The sequence below is a fragment of the Mobula hypostoma genome, chromosome 16 (assembly GCF_963921235.1).
Source record: "Mobula hypostoma chromosome 16, sMobHyp1.1, whole genome shotgun sequence".
NCBI lineage: Eukaryota > Metazoa > Chordata > Chondrichthyes > Myliobatiformes > Myliobatidae > Mobula > Mobula hypostoma.
In genome coordinates, this window is record NC_086112.1 from 15,084,461 (window position 1) to 15,108,805 (window position 24,345).

At 42.7% G+C, this 24,345-nt stretch overlaps 1 protein-coding gene across 1 annotated transcript in view; it reads right to left on the reverse strand.

Moving 5' to 3' along the window:
- pcsk1 (proprotein convertase subtilisin/kexin type 1) overlaps positions 1-24,345 on the reverse strand; it is a 68,508-nt gene that overhangs the window by 29,647 nt on the left and 14,516 nt on the right. Inside the window, exons 2-6 of the mRNA XM_063069141.1 lie at positions 19,599-19,703; positions 18,314-18,436; positions 16,367-16,513; positions 11,740-11,816; positions 7,806-7,894 (exon numbers count right to left, since the gene is read on the reverse strand). Of these exons, the coding sequence (XP_062925211.1) occupies positions 7,806-7,894; positions 11,740-11,816; positions 16,367-16,513; positions 18,314-18,436; positions 19,599-19,703 (541 nt within the window). The remainder of the gene's footprint in view (positions 1-7,805; positions 7,895-11,739; positions 11,817-16,366; positions 16,514-18,313; positions 18,437-19,598; positions 19,704-24,345) is intronic.

The window sequence follows — 24,345 nt, forward strand, 5'->3', positions numbered from 1 at the left end:
GGAGCTTTAAAAAGCAGCCACTCTTCAGCGGGAATCTTTGATCAGACAGTGGCACAGAAACGGCAGAAGTATTCCCATGCAGGTCAGGAGTGGAGCTTTAAAATACAGCCACTCTTCAGTGGGACTCTTTGATTGGACTGTGGCTCAGGTGCAGCAGGGGCATTCCTGCACATGTTCAAAGCGGAGTGGTCATCGTGAGAGTGGTCTGAGTCAGAGTGGTATGGCTTTGGCTCAACAGGCTTCGGTAAAAAACAGGTGAAGGTGAGGTAAGAAGGTAAGTTTATTTCTCATTTCTTTTTCTTATTTAACTCTTGAAAGAATAAAGGGTATATCTGTAGGGCCAGTGTTTTGTTCTGGATGTCAGATATGGGATTTCCAGGAAACTTCCAGCCGCTCCGATGACCACATCTGCTCCAGGTGCATCGAGCTGTAGCTCCTTAGGGAAATGGAGCTGCAGCTTGATGACCTTCAGCTTATTAGGGGAAGTGAGGAGGTGATAGACAGAAGCTGCAGGGAGGTAGTCGCCCCAGGGCTACAGGAGACAGATATATGGGTGACTGTCAAGAGAAAGAAGGGAAAACACCAGATAACGGAGAACACTCTTGGGCCATCCGACTGAACAATAAGTACTTCATTTTGAATACTGTTGGGGGGTGTTGGTTGACTTATCTGGGGGAAGCAACAGCAGCCATGCCTCTGGCACTGAGTCTGGCCCTGTGGCTCAGAAAGGTAGGAAACTGAAGAGGATGGCAGCAGTAATAGGGAACATTTATAGTTAATGGGACAGATAGGTGATTCTGTTACTTGAAAAAGAAACGCGGATGGTAGTGTGCCTCCTGGGTGCCAGGGTCTGAATGTTTCTGAACGTGTCCACAATATCCTAGAAGGGGAGGGTGAGCAGCCAGAAACCATGGTACATACTTGTATCAACAACATAGATAGAAAAAGGGAGGTGATCCAGAAAACAGAATACAGGGAGTTTGGAAGGAAGTTGAGAAGCAGGACCTCAAGGGTAGTAATGTCGGGATTGCTGCCTTAGCCACGTGACAGTGAGGCTAGGAATAGAATGAGGTGACAGCTAAATGTGTGGCTGAAGATTTGTAGCAGGGGGCAGAGATTCAGATTTCTGGTTCACTGGGACCTCTTCTGGGCCAGGTGTGACCTGTACAAAAGGAACAGGGTGCACATGAATCCGAGAGGGACCAATATTCTTGTGGGCAGGTTTACTCGAGCTGCAGGGAGTGGTTTAATCTAATATGGCAGGGGGATGGGAACCAGTATGATAGAGCTGAGGATAAGCCTCAGGTTTACAAACAGAGGATGTAATAAGTAATACGAATAAAAGGAAGGACAAGCCAATGATTGGGTTCAACTGCATACAGAGCAAGGAGTTAAGTTGTACCACAGAGGCAAAATTCAAAAGGTTGAAGAATGCAGGACTGAAGGTGTTGTATTTAAATGCATGTAGCATTTGGAATAAGGTGGACAAACTCGTGGTGCAATTAGACATTGTGGGCAGCACTGTCATGGCTGAAAGAAGGCCATAGTTGGGAGTTCAATATCAGAGGCTACACTTTGTATTGAAAGAACGGACAGGAAGGCGTAGGCAGTGGTGTGGCTCTGTTGGTAAGTGATAGAATTACATTTTTAGAAAGAGGTGACATAGGGTCGGAGAATGTCGAGTCTTTGTGGGTGGAATGAAGAAACTGCTAGGGTAAAAAAAACATTATGGGAGTCATATATAGGCCTCCAAATAGTAGCCCAGATGTGGGGTTGAGATTGCAAAGGGAGCTGGAGAGGGCACGTAATAAGCGTAATGTCACAATTGTACTGGGCGACTTCAATATGCAAGGGTATTGGGAAAATCAGGTTGGTGTCTGATCGCAAGAGAGGGTATTTGTTGAATGCCTGTGAGATAGCTTTTTAGAGCAGCTTGTGCTCGAGCCTACTTGGGGAAAGGCTAACTTAGATTGGGTGTGGTGTAATAATCCAGATCTTATTAGGGAGCTTAAAGTAAAGGATCCCTTAGGAGGCAGTGATCATAATATGATTAAATTCATACTGCAGTTTGAGAGGATGTCACATGTGTCAGTATCGCAGGGAGTTACAGAGGCATGAGAGAGAAACTTGCCCAGGTAGATTGGAGGAGGATAGCATGGATGGCAGCAGAGCAGAGGTGACTGAAGTTTCTGGGAATAGGTCACAAGGTGCAGGATAGATATGTCCGATGGAAGAAGTAGTTCTCAAATGGCAGGGCTAGGCAACTGTGACTGACCAAGGAAGTTAAGGTCTGCATAAAAGCCAAGGAAAGGGCATATAAGATAGCAAATGTGAGCGGGAAGATGAATGATTGGGAAGTTTTTAAAATCCAACAAAAGGCAACTAAAGAGCCACGAGAAAGAAAAAGATGAAATACGAGGGCAACTGGCCAATAATATAAAGCAGGATAGCAAAAGTTTTTTCAGTTACATAAAGAGTAAAAGGGAGCTGAGAGATGATATTGGACCACTGGAAAATGATGCTGGTGAGGTAGTAATGGAGGACAAAGAAATGGTGGATGAACTTAATAAGTACTTTGTACAGGGCCGAGAGGCAATGTTGCAACTATATAGGTCCCTGGTCAGACCCCAGTTGGAGTACTGTGTTCAATTCTGGTCGCCTCACTACAGGAAGGACGTGGAAACCATAGAAAGGGTGCAGAGGAGATTTACAAGGATGTTGCCTGGATTGGGGATCATGCCTTATGAGAATAGGTTGAATGAACTCGGCCCATTCTCCTTGGAGCAATGGAGGATGAGAGGTGACCTGATAGAGGTGTACAAGACAATGAGAGGCATTGATCATGTGGATAGTCAGAGGCTTGTTCCCAGGTCTGAAATGGCTAGCATGAGAGGGCACAGTCTTAAGGTGCTTGGAAGAAGGTACAGAGGAGATGTCAGGAGTAGGTTTTTTACACAGAGAGTGGTGAGTGTGTGGAATGGGCTGCCGGTGGCAGTGGTGGAGGCAGATACGATAGGGTCTTTTAAGAGACTTCTGGATGGATACATGGAGCTTAGAAAAATAGAGGGCTTTTGGAAAATGCGGAATTAACGCAAGCAAAGAAAAGATCTGGGGAAATTTTGGACCAGAAAGAAATGGACCAAAAGAGATACATGGAAATTAGTATTCAACCACTATTATTAATATTTTTTATTACAACTATTATCATTATTTAGTTTAATAGAGTGGAATTAGAATTGCACATAAACATCTATTTGAGTGCCTAATTATTTTCTATATTATCTCAATTTGCACTTGTGAATGTACAAATTAGTATAGATTTACTCACATAAAAAATGGAGGTTATATATGTAAAAATAAGTTTGTGTATTGCTTGTGAATACCTTATCCAAATAAGAATGAAATTTAAAAAAAAAAGAAAAATAGAGGGGTATTGGTAACTCTAGGTAGTTCTAAGGTAAGGACATGTTTGGCACAGCATGGTGCCGAAGGGCCTGTATTGTGCTGTAGGTTTTCTATGTTTCTAAAAGTCTTCACTGTGGAAGACACTAGCAGTGTGCCAGAGGTCCGTGAGTGTCAGGGAGCAAGGGTGAATGCTATTGCTATTATGAAGGAAAAAGTGCTAGAAAGGATGTGTTGTCTTTGGAGAGAACCCAGATGAGGTTCACAAGCAACACACATCAAAGTTGCTGGTGAACGCAGCAGGCCAGGCAGCATCTCTAGGAAGAGGTTCACAAGGTTGATTCCGGTAAAGAAGGGGTTAACATATGAGGAGCGTTTGGCAGCTTTGGGCCTATACTCACTGGAATTTAGAAGAATGTGGGGGGATTTCACTGAAGCCGACTGAGTGTTGAAAGGACTAGATAAGGTGGCTGTGGAGACGAACTCGAGGGCATTGCCTTAAAATTGAGGGGTGACCCTTTAGAACAGAGTTCAGGAGGAATTTTTTTTAGCCAGAGAGTAGTGAATCTGTCGAGTGTTCTGCAATCCTTCATCAGTGGAGACCAAGTCCGTGGGTAAATTTAAAGCAAACATTGATAGTTTCCTGATTGGTCAGGGCATCAAAGGTTATGGCAAGAAAGCAGCTGTATGGGGTTGAGTGGGATCTGGGATCATCCATGATGAAATGGCGGAGCAGACTCAATGGGCTGAATGGCCATATTCTGCTGCTTTGTCTTATGGTTGGGGAAAGGGGAATGGAGAGGGGAGGGAGCAGGAAGCACCCAGAGAGACATTCTGTACTGATCAATAAACCAATTGCTCGGAATCAAACAACCTTGCCTGGTGTCTCAGGGCTGGGTGTGTCTGCTACAGAGGCACAGTGGTTCCCCCGATGCAATTCTGATTTGATGCTACTTGTGTGGAGCCCCCATTTTCTCCCTGTGGCCGTGTGGGTCCTTCAGTACAAATATGTACTGATGGATTTAATCGTGACTGTAAATTAGTACCAGTATAGGTAGGTGTAAAAAAAATCAAAGGGAAACACACACAAAATGTTGAAGGGAATCAACAGGTCAGGAAGGATCTATGGAAAGGAATAAAGAGTCAACGTTTCAGGCTGAGACCCTTTATCACCTGTGTCTAGGCTTTAAAAAGCATCCTTCTGTAGACATTACCCCATGACTGCACACTGGAGGTTAACACAGCCGAACCCAGGTTTTCCCTTCTCAAGATCTTACTCTGATCTTTCAGGACAGTGACCAACAGTGGCAACCGGACTGATTTTTGGAGTGGCCAAAGAGCAGTTCCATAGGAAAACAACAGGAATTCTGCAGATGCTGGAAATTCAAGCAACACACATCAAAGTTGCTGGTGAACGCAGCAGGCCAGGCAGCATCTGTAGGAAGAGGTGCAGTCGACGTTTCAGGCCAAGACCCTTTGTCAGGACTAACTGAAGGAAGAGTGAGTAAGGAATTTGAAAGTTGGAGGGGGAGGGGGAGATCCAAAATGATAGGAGAAGACAGGAGGGGGAGGGATAGAGCCAAGAGCTGGACAGGTGATAGGCAAAAGGGGATACGAGAGGATCATGAGACAGGAGGTCTGGGAAGAAAGACGGGGGGGGGGGAACCCAGAGGATGGGCAACAGGTATATTCAGAGGGACAGAGGGAGAAAAAGGAGAGTGAGAGAAAGAATGTATGCATAAAAATAAGTACCAGATGGGGTACGAGGGGGAGGTGGGGCCTTAGCGGAAGTTAGAGAAGTCGATGTTCATGCCATCAGGTTGGAGGCTACCCAGACGGAATATAAGGTGTTGTTCCTCCAACCTGAGTGTGGCTTCATCTTTACAGTAGAGGAGGCCGTGGATAGACATGTCAGAATGGGAATGGGATGTGGAATTAAAATGTGTGGCCACTGGGAGATCCTGCTTTCTCTGGCGGACAGAGTGTAGATGTTCAGCAAAGCGGTCTCCCAGTCTGGGTCGGGTCTCGCCAATATATAAAAGGCCACATCGGGAGCACCGGACGCAGTATATCACCCCAGCCGACTCACAGGTGAAGTGTTGCCTCACCTGGAAGGACTGTTTGGGGCCCTAAATGGTGGTAAGGGAGGAAGTGTAAGGGCATGTGTAGCACTTGTTCCGCTTACACGGATAAGTGCCAGGAGGGAGATCAGTGGGGAGGGATGGGGGGGACGAATGGACAAGGGAGTTGCGTAGATCAGGAACTTTGACAGTGATGTTCATTATCATGATGAGACTTTGAAGAGGGTAGTCACCTCAACACAGAAGTGATTCCACAACCTATGGACTCACTTTCAAGGACTCTACAACTCATATCTCAGTATTATTTACTCACTTATTTATTAATTTTTTTTGTATTTGCATGATTTGTCTTCTTTTGCACATAGGTTGCTTGTCAGTCTTTGCTTATGTCTGATTTTTTCATTGATTCTGTTGTATTATTTGCTACTGTGATTGCATGCAAAAATGAATCTCAGGGTGGTATACAGTGACACATATGTACTTTGATAATAAATTTATTCTGAAATTTGGAATGCTGAAGTTCCTCATTAAAACAACAAAATCAATAAAATTAAATGAGTTTTTACATCACTATTTCTATAATTTTCAGGAAAGGAAACTACAGCCATTTATCTATATGGGCAAACTTTTCAGATTAATTCTGGGAGGAGGAATTTAAAACAGGGTTATTAAAAAGTTCTGCCAAAGAGCTCTTTACAGTAGTTTATTTTGAAGTGTCATTTCTATGATAGGTAGTGTGAGTAAACGCAACTCTGAGCTGCATTTTAAAAAGCCACTCATGGACATCAGATTGGAAGTGACCAATCAATCCATTTTGGATGAAGCTAGTTAACTAATTTCTTTTGCTAGGGCTCTGTCAAATGGGAGACAAGTAACTAAGCATTACTAGAGATAACAATGTAGTCATTATTATAAGTACTTGTTATAAAGACAACCATCTTAAATAGGCTTGGGTGGTCAATAAAGGTTTGAGCCCTAGGCTCAGATTTACCAAATGAGATTCATGACAGTCTGAGCTTCTCTGGAACAAAGGCAGATGGGATATCCCACTGGTCCTCCACATTCTCAAGTTCAAGGCAAGGCCAAATAATGACATGAGTTGCTGGTGGCAAAGCGCATAATCTGTGACCCTAACAGCTGACAAAATCAGAGGAAGAACTGTAAATGAATTTTAAAAGTTTTTAAATATCCCCCATTTTCAAAGATATTTAAAAACTAAGAAAATATATAAATGATTAAGCAATTTAAATGTTTAATTCAAGATTCAAGATTGCTTATTGTTGTTCTGTAGTATACGAGTGTACGGAGAATGAAATGATTGTTACTCAGGACCCAAAGCAGCATTAAAACACAATAAACATAAAAGCATAATAAAAAAACAAACACAATAAAAATAAATATAAAAGCAATCCTATAAACTACAATGGACAATTAACTGTTTTATATATAGACTGATTGTATGTATGTAAAGTGATTTTAGGTGGTGAATATAGGGGTGGGTGGGTGTGTTAAGTATTGAGCAGCCTGACAGATTTTCAATGAGATGTGCATCATTTAATTTAAACATTCAAAGGAACACATATGAATACTTACCAAAAGCAGAAGATTAAACCAAAATTAATTCAAAACTTATTTTCTTCCCTCCCTCTCCCCTCTTCTTCTATTCCCCACTCTGGCCTCTTACCTTTTCTCACCTGCCTACTACTTCCCCCTGGTCTGCTCCTCCTTCACTTTCTCCTATTGTCCACTGTCCTCTCCTATCAGATTCCTTCTTCTCCAGACCTTTTGCCTTTCCCACGCGTCTGGCTTCATCCATCACCTTCTATCCTTCTTCCCCACCCCCACCTTACTATTCCGGTGCCTTCCCCCTTCCTTTCCAGTCCTGAAGAAGGCCCTTGGCCCGAAACGTCGATTGCTTACTCTTTTCCACAGATGCTGCCTGACCTGCTGAGTTCCTCCAGCATTTTGCGTGCGTTGCTTTGGATTTCCAGCATTTGCGGACTTCCTCGTGTTTATCAAAACTTATTTGTTCCTTTGCTTCCTAAATCCATAGGCCTCTCATTCCCATTGCAAACAATTGGGTAACCCATCCTGACCTGGCGCAGGATCTGAGATCCAAAGTGCACACAGGATGATTGGGCTGTACAGTTATTAAAAAAGTGAGGCACCAGCAAAACTGAGTGGAATTCAAACAAGTAAATATTAATTTTAGACGAGAGTCCAAGAGTAAAGAAAATCTGCATATCTTCCTCCATTTACAAATAGAGTCATGGAGTTATGTACACAGGTTCTTGGACCAGGAATATTTCTTCAATTTTGTACCTCCAACTTTGGAATTGAATGCCACTCCTACTCCGCATTTCCTGTTGTTGGCCTGCATTGCAATTTCCCCAGCACATCTGGTGCCATGTCTGAAAACAAATAAAGCAGATCAGAATCAGTCAAATCTGGAAGGGAAATGGTAGCCGGTTCATTTTGTCACTGTGTTATATACAGCTTAGGGCACAAAATGTACTCGAGGGTAACGCTGCCCATATTTACATAAAGTTCAACGCAGAAGTGTAAAATGCTTCTCTTGATCGTAAGCCAACAGAAACAACGCTCTCGCAGCAAAAATACAGCTAACTTTTTTTTTAAAGAGACATATAGCACAGTGGCTGGCCGTTCTGGTCTAACGAGCCCATGCCATCCAGTTGTACCCATGTGACCAAACAGCCCGCGGACCCGTACATCCTTGGAACGTGGAAGCGATCCGGAATACCCGGGGGTAATTCACATGGAGAATGTACAGATCCCTTACAAACAGCGGCGGGAATTGAACCGGGGTCACCGGCGCTGTAAAGTGCTTCGCTGCCAAGCCGCCGTTGTGGTCGGCATCAAAAACATTTGCTGACAGGCAGGTAACTAGTAGCATTGCTGAAGCTGGGTCCAACACTCAAGCTGGCATCTTTCATCTTTTTACATGAATGTCATGGAGATATCTTCAAAGGTTTTGCAAGGGCACGAAATGTCTACGCCTCGGGTAAACCCGAATGAGCAGCTGATGCCTTCAGATTGTGGCAATGTTTGTATAAAGGAACACAACGAAGAATAAGGAACAAGGAAAGCCTTCTTTCCTCAAACCATCAAGGAAAATGAATGAGGAGTTTCCATTATTTGGTCTGGATCTTTGTAGAAGTTTTTCAGCACATGGTGACAAAAGATTATTTAGTTTCCCCTGAATTATAGAATCATGGAGTTGTAGGACACTACAGCACGGAGACTGACCCTTTGGCTCATCTAGTCCATGCCAAGTTCTTATTCTGCCGAGTCCCTTCGATTTGCACCTGAAACATAGCCCTCCCATACATGTTCTTATGCAAACGAATCCATGTCCACCACTTCCATGACAACTTGTTCCACACTCTCACCACCCTCTGAGTGAAGAAGTCCCCCTCACGTTCCCCTTAAACACATTCCACCCTTCACTCCTAATCCATGTCCTCATAATTGTGTATACCTCTATCAAACCTGCCCTCGTTCTCCTACACTCCAGGGAATAAAGTCCTAACCTGTTCATTTTTTCCCTCTAACTCAGGTCCTCAAGTCCCGCCAACATGCTGGTAAATCTCCTCTGTACTCTTTCAGACTTATTGATATCTTTCCTTTAGGTAGGCGACCAGAATCAAAAACCTTACAGTACTGTGTGTTAGAAAAGAATTTTATGTAAGTAAATAAAAAAAATAAATTTCCTTCTCCTCAAATGTACAATGATTGACTGAATCATCAATCATTCTCTAAGGTGGTATTCATTCCCCTGCCTCACAGAGATCACTGCACTGAGGTGCCTTGTGAGAGTGGCTTTGGTGGATTTCTGGAATCAGGGCATGGAGATTATGCATTTGGCCTTCATATGGGCAGGTTAACATCATCCCACACAAAGAGAGGCAAACAGAGTCTGTTTTCAGCACGTCCTCTGTTTACTACCAATGCTGCAGGCAGAAAATATAGCTGAGCGTTTCTGGCATTCAGCCATGCCAAGAGCTTTGGAGAGGAACCAGAAGTTTATTTTCCCAGCAGCTGAAATTGAAGTGGGACAACTGCGACATTCTAAATACAAGAGATGCTGCAGATGCAGGAAATCCTGAGCAACACACACAAAACACCAGAGGAACTCAGCAGGTCAGGCAGCATCTATGGATGGGAGCAAACAACTGACATTTGGGCCGAGTCCCTTCATCAGGGCTGGAAAGGAAGGTACAGGAGCCAGAGTGAGAAGGTGGGTGGGGGCAGGGGAAGGAGTACAAACTGGCGGGTGATAGGAGAAGCCAGATGAGGGGGGAGTTAGGTGGGTGGGAGAGGGAAAATGAAGTAAGAAGCTGGGAGGTGATAGGTGCAAGAGGTAAAGCTCTGAAGAAGAAGGAATCCTATAGGAGGGGAGAGTGGACCATGGGAGAAAGAAAAGAAGGAGGGGCAGCAGATGGAGATGCAGGCTTGTTCCCTCAGGCCCGATGAAGGGTCTCTGCTCAAGACTTGTTTATTCCTCTCTATGGATGCTGCATGACCCACTGAGTTCCTCCAGCATTTTGTGTGTGCGACATTCTAACCCAGGCAGGTCCTGGCAAATTCTCTAAATCTTTGCATGGCCCAGCTGGACTCCTGGTGGTGTAGCAGGGGACGGCTCCTCCACCCAACTGATCCGAAGAAGGGGGCGGGGGGGGGGTTCATCTAGTTAGACTGCAAGTGGGACAAGCATCTGTTTAAAGTTTATTAATACCCATACAAATGATGCAAAACTATACAAACATCACTGTTGCCGAGAACACGCTGTCTTGTAACAGGAAGCAAACATGGCGATGGTTAAGAGCCTAAGGAAATATCGATATTACTGGTTGTTTGCATACTGCTGGCAGCAGGTTCAGAGATTCACTGAGGGAGTTAGAGAGCCCTGTAGTGAATCTAATTGTCTATGTCTGATACAAGAAACGGTTCAAGTGAGATATGAATAACTGGGGTGTAATTCTGCTACTACACATTATACATCTGCACATGAATACTTGATGAGTAGTAGATTAATTATAAAACAATGGTATTTCTGATTCTTAACATAGACTCAGTGGCCACTTTATTAGGTACACTTCCTCATTAATGCAGGTATCTGATCAGTCGATCATGTGGCAGCAACTCCATGTGTAAAAGCATGCAGACATGGTCAAGAGGCTCAGCTGTACTTCAGACCAAATATCAGAATGGGGAAGAAATGTGATGTAAGTGACTTTGACCCTGGAATGATCGTTGGTGCCGTACTGGGTAGTTTGAGTATCTCAGAAACTGCTGATCTCCAGGGATTTTCACGCACAGCAGTCTCTAGAGTTTACAGAGTATGGTGCGATAAACAAAAAAGCATCCAGTGAGTGGCAGATCAGTGGGTGAAAATGCCTTGTAATGAGAGCGGTCAGAGGAGAATGGCCAGACTGGTCCAGGCTGACAGAAAATCAACAGTAACCCAAATAACCACGTGTTACAATGGTAGTGTGCACAAGAGCATCTTCGAATGCACAACACGCCGAACGCTGAAGTGGACGGGCTACAGGAGCAGAAGACCATACACTCAGCGGCTACCTTCTTAAGTAAAGGACATACGTAGTAAAGTGGTCACTGAGCATAGTAGCGTCCTGGTTAGCACAATGCTTTACAGTAACAGGTGACTCAGGTTCAATTCCCGCCGCTGCCTGTAAGGAGTTTGTACGTTCTTCCCGTGACTGCGTGGGTTTCCTCTGGGTGCTCCAGTTTCCTCTCACAGTCCAAAGACGTACTGGCTGGTAGGTTAACTGGTCATTGTAAATTGTCCTATCATTAGGCTCGGATTAAATTGGGGGATTGCTGGGTGACACAACTTGAAGGGCCAGAAGGGCTGTATCTCAATAAAAAATAAAATATAATAGGATTTAGCTTTTCATTTGGAGAACATTGTGTAATTCAAATGAATTTAAATTTTCTCCTGCTAAAAGATTAAATATATTTTTAATATGAAGATGAGATAAAGATCTCATTTAGCACTAACAACAACTTTTCCCCCTATTTATGAAAGAAATGTCCCTCTATACTTTTGGTCAAAAGGCGAAAACAAATGCTTCGGGAGTTTCTCGGAACTGCAATAAATTTGTATTTTACGTTCCAGCAAACTTTGAATTTCTTTCTAATTAATCTCATTTCAAACTATCTCACCATCTTGGCATTTGGGTGAATTTCAGGGTTCTTGTATTGGCAAACTTACTTATTCTCATTAGTTGGGTCATATCTAGGAAAGGGATCCGGGTCGTTGTCGTTAAAGTCATAGCTTGCTTCTGGATCCTATAGAAAGAAAAAGAGGAGAATAAATTCATTAGTCATCAATAATCACCAGCTGTTTTTCAGCTTTGGAATTTTATATATCTGACATAGTTTATTGCTTGGAAGATTTCAAGTTCAGGGCCTAGAAGATCTATATAGAAAGCTGCACAATTTTTGTGGGAAATACGTATAATTTCTTCAGAAAACTGAATCACATGGTGATTATTTATTATGCGTCACGGCATCAATTACTTTGTCTCTAGGGTCCTCCTCACATATGGCACATTCACGAACACAGGCACTGAGAAATGTACAGGCCACTCAAGCCTGAAGATACCTCCACAGATTAAATTCCATATCTATGGTGCAGCCTTGCTGAAGATTAAAGATAGGATTAGCTCATTTATCAAACGTACAGTGAAATGCGTTGTTTTGTGTCAATGATTAATACGGTCTGAGGATCTGTTCGGTGGGGGGGAGCAGCTCGCAAGTGTTGCCATGCTTCTGGCGCCAACATAACATGCCCACAGCTCACGAACCCTAACCCTAGAATGTGGGAGGAAACCAGAGCACCCAGAGGCAGCCCACACGTTCATGGAGAGAACGTGCAGCCTCCTTACAGACAGTGGCAGGAATTGAACCCGGAATGGCGGTTGCTGACGCTGTAAGGCGATTGCACCACCATGCTGCTCCTGAACGTGAGCTTGACCGCTGCCTGCTGAGCAGGTTTCAGCCTCTCAAACCTACCACGAGAAACTGGGTGTGGGTGTCCCTTCGAGTCATAAACATGTTTCTTGCTGTGATTCCCTTGGCCACGTACCCCATTGCAAACTCCACCAACTGCAACTTCACTTGCTCCCCTGACCAACCATCATGATCTCAGATTCAGAATCAGATTTATTACCATTGGCAAATGTCATGAAATCTGTTGTTTAGTGGCAGCAGTACAGTGCAAGACAGTAAAGTTACTTTAGGCTTTTTATATATAGGCATCCGTTAGTCTCATGAGACCATGGATTTGTGCCTTGGAAGGTTTCCAGGGCGCAGGCCTGGGCAAGGTTGTGTGGAAGACCGGCAGTTGCCCATGCTGCAAGTCTCCCCTCTCCACGCCACTGATGTTGTCCAAGGGAAGGGCATTAGGACCCATACAGCTTGGCACTGGTGTCGTTGCAGAGCAATGTGTGGTTAAGTGCCTTGCTCAAGGACACCACACGCTGCCTCGGCTGGGGCTCGAACTCACGACCTTCAGATCGCTAGTCGAATGCCTGAACCACTTGGCCACGTGCCCACACACTTTAGGCTACAATCAATAAATAGTGAAAAAGAGTAACAGAGAGGTGGCAGTCATGGAGCCGTTCTGAAATCTGATGGCAAAGGGAAGGAAACCGTTCTCGAAATGGTGAGTGTGGGTCTTCTGGCTCCTGTACCTCCTCTCCAAACCAAAGGTGGTAGTGAGAGGAGGGTATGTGATGGATGCTGACATCTTGAGACACCACCTTTTGAAGACGTCCTTAATAGTGGCGATGATTGTAGCCATGATGGAGGTGGCAGAGTCTACAATCTTCTCAGCCTCTTTCAATCCTGCACATTGGTTCCTCCAGACTAGGGGTGATGCAACCATTCAGAATATTCTCCACAGAACATCTGCAGAAACTTGCAAGAGTCTTTAGTGGCATACTAAATCTTCTTAAACTTGCAATGAAGTGGAGAGGTGACATGCCTTCTTCATGATTGCATCAATGGAGAGGTCCAACAAAACTGAGTCCACTGATGCTTCACCTTCTGCTCTGAAGTTCAGACCTGCTGGATTGATTGCCAATCCATCTTCACTCCAGTTTGCAACTGGCCTTGACCCACGGGTCATTACACACTGCTCCCAACAGGGTGAAATATCTCAGCCCAGGCCTAGAGAGGACCTTAAGAAGTACAGTTGTGAATAGTTTTTATTCGTTTCCTCTATCATAAATTTCAGTTCCATTCAAATAAAAGCAGATTGCTGCAAACCGTGGCAAAACTTGGACAGTGCTTAGCTTAGGCTGATTCAAGATTCAAGCTTATTTATCACTTGAACATCAAGACATACACCAACACACCTGAGGGTGTGCTGAGAGCTGCTTGCAAGTGTCAACGCATATTCTAGAGCCAACATAGCCGTACAGAACTCCGACTCCTGAATCCGCTGATAATTCACAGACCCTTAACTAGCAATGGCTGAACATGGCACAGATCTTGTTATGTGCGGCCACAAGTTGCTGATATGTCACAAGAGTGCCAGGGAATGATTACTTCCAACAAGAGACAGTCTAGCCACCTCCCTTTGATATTTAACAGCATGACCAACTAGGCCCCTACCAGCAATCACCACAACATTAACTGGAGCTGCTGAATAAATCTCTCAGCAGGACGAGCAGGTTGGAGGCCAAGTGTTCTTCAGCTTCTGGCTCTCCACCTTTTCGAGGCATCAGCCTTTGAAGATGTCCTCAGTGCTAGGGAGGCTAATGTCCATGATGGAGCTGACAGAGTTTACAACTTTCTGCAGCTTTTTCCGATCCTGTGCAGTGGCCCCTCCATATCAGACTGTGACGCAACCAGTTAGAATGCTCTCCATGGTACATCTGCAGAAGAATCTTTGGTGGCATACCAATTCTCCTCAAACTCCTGATGAAATAACACTGCCGTCATGCCTTCTTTGTCATCGCCCAGGACAGACTTGCAGAGATATTGACAGCTAGGAACTTGAAATTGCTCACCCTTTCCACCCCTGTCTCTCAACGAGAAGTGGTGTGTATTCCGTTGACTTCTCCTTCCCTCCACTAGCCTGCAGGTCCTCCATGGGCAAGGTGTAACATGAAGCTGCTCATGTGAGCAGCTGGTACATTTCACAAGACCTGGCTACGCGATCTCTGACGCCACTCAGACAATCTTTGACGAGTATTGATAATGGCCGGGGTCACCCGCCTTGTAAAGACACCGCCCAGAAGAAGGCAATGGCAACCTCTTCTGTGGAAAAATTTGCCAGGAACAATCACGGTCATGAGACCGTGATCACCTACGTCATTCGACGTGGCTCACAATGATGATGACGTGGATGTGGATTACAATAAACAGTAAAATAAACTTGCTGAAAAAAAACCCACACCTTCATTGTGTTTATACCGTTAGACTTTGCCTCAGACAGATAATTTAAAACATAGCTTATCTAACCTAATGCATTTTCAAAATGGAATAATAGACATAGAAAGATCAATACAATAACTTTGTAATTGTTATTGCCTCAATTGTATCTGGAATGTTAAAATGACTTAGTTTGTGACAAACAACACACATCAAAGTTGCTGGTGAATGCAGCAGGCCAGGCAGCATCTCTAGGAAGAGGTACAGTCGACGTTTCAGGCCGAGACCCTTCTTCAGAATTAACTGAAAGAAGAGCTAGTAAGAGATTTGAAAGTGGGAAGGGGAGGGGGAGATCTGAAATGATAGGAGAAGACAGGAGGGGGAGGGATGGAGCCAAGAGCTGGACAGGTGATTGGCAAAAGGGATACGAGAGGATCATGGGACAGGAGGCCTAGGGAGAAGGAAAAGAGGGAGGGGGGAAAAGCCCCAAGGATGGGCAAGGGGTATAGTCAGAGGGACAGAGGGAGAAAAAGGAGAGAGAGAGAAAGAATGTGTGTATATAAATAAATAACGGATGGGGTACGAGGGGGAGGTGGGGCATAAGCGGAAGTTAGAGAAGTCAATGTTCATGCCATCAGGTTGGAGGCTACCCAGACGGAATATAAGGTGTTGTTCCTCCAACCTGAGTGTGACAAATATCAATATCAAAACCATTTAATATTATAATTATCTATACATTATTAATGTATGTTAATCTGTTTATTCATTATTGTTCTAGATCTTTTAACACACTGAAGTAAGTAAGATGTAATTAAAAGTGAGTTCCTCATAATTTACTTCCCATATAGGTAAAGAAGGCATATACAGTACTGTGTAAAATTCTTAGGCACATGTAAAAATTCTGTAAAGTGAAGACGCTTTCCAAAATAATGATATGAAAAGTTTCCAAATATTAAAACAATTACTATAAAGAGCGGTACGCAGAATAAAAATGAAATCAAATCAATATTTGGTGTGACCTCCCTTTGCCTTTTAAACTACACAGTCATGCAGTTTCATCAGAAAGTCGTCTGGTAGGTTGTTCCAAGTACCTTGGAGAACTTGCAACAGTTCTCCTGCAATCTTTGGCTGTCTTGCCTGCTTCCTTCTCTCCAGGAAATCCCAGACAGCCTTGATGATGTTGAGATCAAGGCCCTGTGGAGGCCATACCGTCTGAAACTATATTAAAAAAAATCAAGAGTGCCTAAGATTTTTGCACAGTACTGTATATCAAGGCCGGGTTAGAGTTATTAAGTTGTGGACATGCCATGCTGGTGCTGGAAGCAGGCTGCCAGCACAATTCTCACTGATTTGATTTGAAGCAAATGGTATGCAGTATGTTTTGATGTACATGTGACAGATAAAGCTAATCTTTAAGATCTTTTATCTTTAAATATAAAACTTCCAGTCTTACTCACATAATTGGCTTGGATATCTGTATGGTTCCATTCCAATCCATCATCCAGCACAGTAAGCACAATTCCTTTGCCAGTTATACCTTTTTTCCACACTGGGATTACATGAAGGTCCAATTTTGGGAGGGACGATGAAGTCCTTGTATCTTGCTTTAGGAACAAGGATATGTAAAATATTATATATTTGCCCTTTACTTTTAGCTTTTATAACAAGTACCTTCTCTCAAGGTGAGCTTTCTTTTAAGTTCACACCTTTGAGCAGCATGCAATTTATTTGTAGACAAATAATTGAGAGTTGTGGGTGGCTGTTGAGAGCTCGTTGAATCATAGCTTACAAAAATGTACCTTGATCTCTGCAGAAATTACCCAGGAAGAATGACTCATCGATCTCTACCCTGCTGTCAGATGGATTTGCAAAGACATAGGATCATTTCCTTTCCAATTTCACATTCAGGAATATTCTAAACCTCTTTTTTTTCTCAATAACAAATCAATTCTTCCTCCATTGCCAATCTGTGCACTGTGTATTATTGGAACCGTTTCATGCAATTGACTGAAATCTGTGCAACTGCTAATCCTTGGTGAGTAAAATATATTGAGGTACATAAACAAAGCCCAAAGCTAATTCGCACAACCCTTCCTATTTGCTTAATTTTTCATCACTTTGGGTGAGTCAGTGACTCCAAATGACAAGTTTGTAATCTTAGCCTTGTTTCAACAAAGGCCCAAAGCACAGCCAAATATCCTGCAAAGTGACAAGAAATAAAGCAAGTACAATCAGAAAACACATTATTGCCTGCGGGGAAATGGAAATATAACACTGGTGTGTGATAATTGCTCAGTCGAGAAAGATTTGAAATATATTGGCGAAACAGAATGCATCACATGTTCTCCAAATATGGAACGCTACTAGACAATTCATAAAACATCAGCAGATATGAGAAAATAAATGCCCTTTACTTCATTTTGGTGCTTCGCTGCTCAATTTCAGAGAAAACCTGATGAGTATAATCAACAACATGGACGACATCACGGACAAGAGAAAATCTGCAGATGCTGGAAATCCAAGCAACACATACAAAATGCTGGAGGAACTCAGCAGGCCAGGCAGCATCTATGGAAAAGAGTATAGTCGACGATTCGGGCCGAGACACTTCGGCATAGAAGACATCATTTATCAATGACTGGTGCCAGTATCTCTGAAATCGAGTTTGTAAATTAAGCTGGAGGTGTACGAGGCTGCAGATGCTAGGATCTGTAGCCAAAAAAAAACAAAGTGCTGAAGAAACTCTGCAGGTTGGGCGGCCTCTGTAGAGATAAAGGGATATTCGATGTTTCGGGTCGAGACCCTTCCTCAGGACTTTGTGTGTTGAGGGAAGATCACCAGTATAAAGAGGAGAGAGGGAGTGTTGAGGCGGGGTCTGGTAGACCATGGGTGAAACCGGCTGTAGAAAGGAAAGGAGTGAAAGGTGTTACTCCTCCATCCTGAGGGTGGCCTCCAGGGCACAAAGGGAGGCCATGGGCTGACACATCAGAACAGTAATGGGAATCGACCAACGTTTGGTTGCACTCATGGGTTGATAGAAGATGGATGGAGGAGCTAATGTTTACATATCTCACATAACTTAAGGGGCATCCTCCTATTCCTACGCAACCAATAAAACACAACAAAAATATTGCTAATTATGTTGTTCACGTCAACCGATCAAGCATGCTTTTCCATTCATTTTCTCAAGTAACTCAATGCCACCATGCCATCTCTTTGTTATTCCAGGAACAAAATCAAGGGCTAAGAACCATTTTGTTTTGTCCCCAAGCACTGGAAAATCAGAAGGCAGGGTGAAACTGAGGAACTTTTGAGGGAAATAGAATATTTAAGAATTACCTTAAGCTGCGACTTAAAGTATTTCTGTACCTTGCATTTTTACTGATACTAATCAAAGCACTCACGAGGTACCATTGTTGATTCCACATGGGATCGCTGAACAGTTTCTCTGCTATGCAGTCTGCACAGTCCCTTAGTGGAGAACGCTTACTTCGTTGCTTCTGGTATTGTTGTTCTGCCCAAGACACCTAGAGACAGATAAGGAACACAAACAGAATATGGGCGTGGTGGTTAATTATGCTACTGTTCACAAGGGAGGTGGAACACAATTCACTTTTGTTTAAAACTTCCTCCTTTGCTGTTGATATTGCTGATAACGACAGAAATACATGTACTGGGAACTTCCTCAGCAAAGCATCTGCCCCCACTGTGAGGGCTTTGGAAAAATGTTCATCTGAATGCTTGCATTTCGACTGAAACAGAATCTCTATGAGTGGAAGGAGGTTTTGGTTTATATTGTTTTATTGTAATATGCATGAATCAGGGCTTCAAAATAGTACCAATAATTAATATAAACCAGGTCTCTCAAAATGCTTTGGTTTTGATCTTCTTCAATTCTCCCTCTGATCCTCTTCAAACTTCATAAGTTAAAGGTAGAAATACTAGATGGTGTATAATTCCAGCAGACTGCATGCAGACATAAGCAGTTAAGGGTAATTGTGCAAATATTCACTTGATTTGGGTATCACCTCAGAATTTCCCTTTGAGTTATCCTATAACAAACTCATGATCCTTTTTAATTAGTCTCCAAGCTGAAAATGCACAATAGTGAGTGAAGGGGCTGACGTGACAGAACTTGATCATTTACTCGCTAGCTGTCCATTCAAATGGGCTTCCATTACCGTGGTAACCAAAGCTAAGTTATTTCTTCCTGGTTAGAAGCAGCCAACTCCTTTGATTCCAATGGAAAAACAATCAAACATGTTCTAAGTCAGAGGTTCCCAACCTTTTTTATGCCACGGATCAATTACATTAAGCAGGTTTGGAACCCCTGTTCTGTTTGTTTGTTGCGTTTGTTACGTTATGATTGCACTGCTCCTGAGAAACGCTGTCTCATTCTGCCCAGCAGAGCTGATGTACGGTTAGAATGACAATAAAGTTTTTTGAATCTTTTGAATCTTTGAATCGTTGAATCTAAATGAATTGTCCATCCACCTCAAAGGATTAGCTCTGAAAATTAATCTCCAAAAGGTGAATACAAAACTAGATCACATAATTGCAAATTCGGCATTACTGAAACATACAGGATTATTTTTGTGATCTTAATATCAATCATCTGTATTTTCATACAACCACTAAGACATTGAATCTGTTATGTTTTATTTTAATATTTAAGAAGATTAATTATACCCGTTCATCTTGAGATAATCGTTTTGTAATGTGGTCAGCGCTCCTTCGAGATCTTCTTGGATGAACTTTGTGTCGAAGTAGATAGTGATTTTTAAGTTCTCCGATCTAAGGGGGTAAAGACGGAAGAGAATGATTGATTTAACATCAAGCAGTAACACAGGATTTCACTCATGTAGCTTTGCTACGGATTTTACTGCTGATCTCTCTAGGTTCACAACTCATATAAATGATTGATTCTTTCTCCTTCTGAGTAAGCTTGAGGTGTCACCCTTCAGGAGTCACCTGCTGAGAACGATCGTATTTTCAGGTGGAGAATCTCACATTAGAAGTGAGCAAGAGCTGATTACTGTGATATGTTCTGAAATTTGTTAACTTTCTGGCAGCAGTACAATGCAATAATGAACAAAACTGTGACTTACAGTAAGTATCTATGTATGTATGACACATTTCACTGTATGTTTTAATGTAATGCGATAAATGAATCAAACTCTAAAATCACCTCCACTGATCTATAGAACTGAAGGTAGAACCAGGAAGAGTGTACTGTTGAAATTGAGGTTTATTCTAGTCCTGCTTTGAATCATAAACTATTACATTTAAAGCACAAGTGACTTCGATCCACCCTTTGTGACATACTGTATGCAATTCACAGGTAATCGTCACCAAAGCTTTTGAATTAAGCAGAAAAGTTTACATACTTGGCTTCAAAGATTTTTACCCAGCTTCTTCCGATATATTCCGCAAAGTGAACCTTTCACGTGGTCAGTCAAGAAAGTTATGCTGAGGTTAATTTATGGACTGAAAAAGTTTGGCCGTAAAATCTTCAGCCCCCTCAGCACTCTTGTTGTATTTTCATTGGCACCTGTGCACATAGATTTAAAGTTCAAAACTCCTGTTAATGTCCCTGCTAAGAGCTGCTAGCCCATTAGAGTTGGCGAGCTGCCTTTCCCAAGGGTGTTGCTTGCAGGCAAACCGACACATCGGGTTAAATGCATATGCCATTGGTTTGGGGGCGGCTTCCTGATACACTGTATATTCAATGCATTTAGTGTCTGATTGCTCCCAATCTACCCCCAAAAAGGAGTGAACATCCAGACCACAGTGACTGCAAATATATAAAAAAAATCAGAGCAGTTTTGTGTGGAGGAGTTTATGTCTGACTAATTTAGTTCAATCTAATGAGGCATAGAGAGGTAGAACAGACCTAGAGAGTGTTGTCCATATCAAAGCAAATTTATTAGTAAAAATATATTTATTATCAAAATACATATATATATATGTCACCATATACTACCCTGAGATTCATTTTCTTGCAGGCATACACTGTAAATACAAGAAACACAATACAATTAATGAAAAATAACTACACGCTGATGGACAAATAACCAATGCGCAAATGACAACAAGTTGTGCAATACAAAAAGAATAAAAACAAAATAATAATAAATAAATGACAAATATTGAGACCGTGAGTTGTGGAAGAGCCCTTAAAAGTGGGTGCATTGGTTGTGGAATCAGTTCGGTGTTGGGGTGAGTGAAGTTAAGCACACAGAGCCTGATGGATGAAGAGGTTAACTGGTCCTGAACCTGGTGGTGTGGGTCCTGAGTCTCTTCTACCTTCTTCCTGATGGCAGCAACGAGGGGACAGCTTGGCCAGGACGGTGGACTCCCTGATGATGGATGCTGCTTTCAAGTTCAACTTTGTGAATACATTTGTTGATGTTTTGAGCAATATGTTATTAAGGAAAATAAGTCTGCCTGGAACTAGAGAAAGTGGGACTGAGAAATACAGAATCTAAAAGGCAGACAGGGGCCATTTGGCCCATCAATTGGTGTTCATCCATTGTCGACGTCAATGAGGACCTCGACACCATTATGATGGTGCTGAGACTAGCACTTGATTTGGATTTAAGTGAGGGAGAGTTGTGCAGCATCAGCCTCACTCTCTCTTCCCAATTCCCATCTGGATCCAGTGGCAAGACAGAGTTGTGACGGCTGGAGATAGGACTAGGCACAGTGGATGACCAGGACATCTTCTGTGTCTTGTCCTGCTCTACATGTTCCACGACGCTTGCAGAGACTGCCTTCTTGACCATTGGACCTTCCATTGGTCTTGTCTGCTCAATCCGCCGGAGTCTGTCATCACATACTGGGATAGACAACTCCCTGTCTCACTGAGGGTTTGAGACCCGTCGGCTACCCTCACCTGGTTTAGCCGGCTTGTCGAAGCCGTTGCCCGGGGTGTGGCTGCTGTCGCATGCAAACAGCTACAGGGAGCCACAGGTGAGAGCTGAGTGCCAGGTGGGGACCAAAGGTGGACTAACTGCCTTGAAAAGGACACGACATGTTCCCCCACCAGAGGTGCTACCCCTCCCAATCAATTGGTACTGGTCCATTGAAGGAATTCTCCAAATTATCCATCCTGCTTTGTGCAGGGAGATCCTGGCTCACAAACTTGAAATGTAGTGAACTTGGCAGCGTAGTAGAATTGTAACAGCCAACACATACAGAGGCAATTTAACTTGAAGTCAACAGTAAATAGATATGAGTGAAGAAGATAACTTCACTCACCTCAATTCTGAACTGATTCCACAACCTACGGACTCACTTTCAAGGACTCTACAACTCATGTTCTTGGTATTATTTATTTACTTTTTTTTGCACAGTTTGTCTTCTATTGCTCATCGGTTGTCTGTCAGTCTTCGTGCAGTTTTTCATTGATTCTATTATATTTTTCTGTTTTACTGTGAATGCAGAAGGCGGCAACGGTAAGCCACTCTGTGGAAAAATTTGCTACGAGCGATCATGGTCATGAAACCATGATCGCCAATGTCATACGACACATCACATGATGATGATAATAACTGTGAATGCCAGCAAGAAAATGAATCTCATGGTAGTACATGGTGATACAGTCCATGCGTACTTTGATAATAAAGTTACTTTGAGTTTTGATCTTTGTATTTGACCAGTGCATTTCCAAATAATGAACTTGTGTGTAACACTTCTATCCTTCATATCTTTCACCAAACAACAAGCGTGCCCAGGGTAGAGAACCTTAAGATCAATTTTCTTTTTAAAAACATCATAAGTGTTTCTTCCATCTTGGTCCAATATCCTTCAATGTTTCTGTTTTCAAGCTTCCACTAAAAGCATCATTAGCTTCCAAGTATATTCAAATTCTACAGTCATTAGTGACTGAATGATTTTGCATCCCTCTCTCTTTCTTTCTTTCTTACTCATTATCTGTGACTTTTTGGTCTCTGTGCAGCCAGATTAGTTTATCTATATTGAATCAGAGCAGCCTGCAGATAATGAACACTGAGCTGAAATGAAATATGTCTTTTGATTTTGTGTTTTGTATTGTGTGTTATTGTTCGTTTTTTGTTGCTGTTTGTGTGATTTGATTTTTTTTGTGTGGGAGGTGGGGTTGGTTTATTCTTCTTTCTTTGAACGGATTCCATGGTTCTGCTTTGTTTTGTGTCTGTCTGTGGGAAGATGAATCTCAGGGTTGTATACTGCATACACACTTTGATAATAAATGTTCTCTGAATCCTTTGGCCAAAAACATGCATTTACTCATTTGCATGGCCACTGTGTGTTTTATTAAAAAGCCTGGACTATTTACCTATTTATATACATTTCTCTCCTTCAGTAGAGAGACCTTTCCAACATGTCTCTGAACTGTAACTGTACATAATGCTGATTATTTCAGAATGCAGATTTTGGATCACTATTCACTGAAATATTCTGATTCAGACTCTGACAGCTAATCTGGACATCTTTCTTCTGGCTATTAGGTCCGTGACATTATCATCTGCCATAAACATACACCGAGGCTGTCAGAAAACCCCTCACAGTGGAAATGTCTTACAATCAGAATTAGGTTTATTACCATTGGCTTGTCTCGCGAAATTTGTTAACTTAGCAGCAGCAGTTCATTACAGTACGTAATAATATAGAAAGAAATGATAAATAAGAAAATCAATTACAGTATATGTATGTTGAATAGATTAAAAATAGTGCAAAAAAACTGAAATAATATATATTAAAAAAGTCAGGTAGTGTTCATGGGTTCAATGTCCATTTAGGAATTGGGTGCCAGAGGGGAAGAAGCTGTTCCTGAATCGCTGAGTGTGTGCCTTCAGGCTTCTGTATCTCCTTCCTGATGGTAACAGTGAGAAAAGGGCATGCCCTGGGTGATGGGGATCTTTAATAATGGACGTTGCCTTTCTGAGGTGCCTCTCCTTGAAGATGTCTTGGGTACTTTGTAGGCTAGTACCCAAGACGGAGCTGACTAATTTTACAACTTTCTGTAGCTTCTTTGGTCCTGTGCAGTAGCTCCCACCCCCCAATCCAGACAGTGATGCAGCCTGTCAAATGCTCTCCATGGTACATCTATAGAAGCTTTTGAGTGTTTTAGTTGACAAACCAAAGCTCTTCAAACTGCTAATGAAATATAGCCATTATCTTGCCTTCTTTATAGCTGCATTCATATGTTGGGACCAGGTTAGATCCTCAGAGATCTTGACAGCCAGGAACTTGAAGCTGCTCACTCTCTCCACTTCTGATCCCTCTATGAGGATTGGTTTGTGTTCTCTTGTCTTAACCTTCCTGAAGTTCACCATCAGCTCTTTCAGCTTACTGTCATTGACTGCAAGGTCGTTGCTACAACACCACTCAACCAGCTGGTATATCTCACTCCTGTACGCCCTCTCATCTCCATCTGAGATTCTACCAACAATAG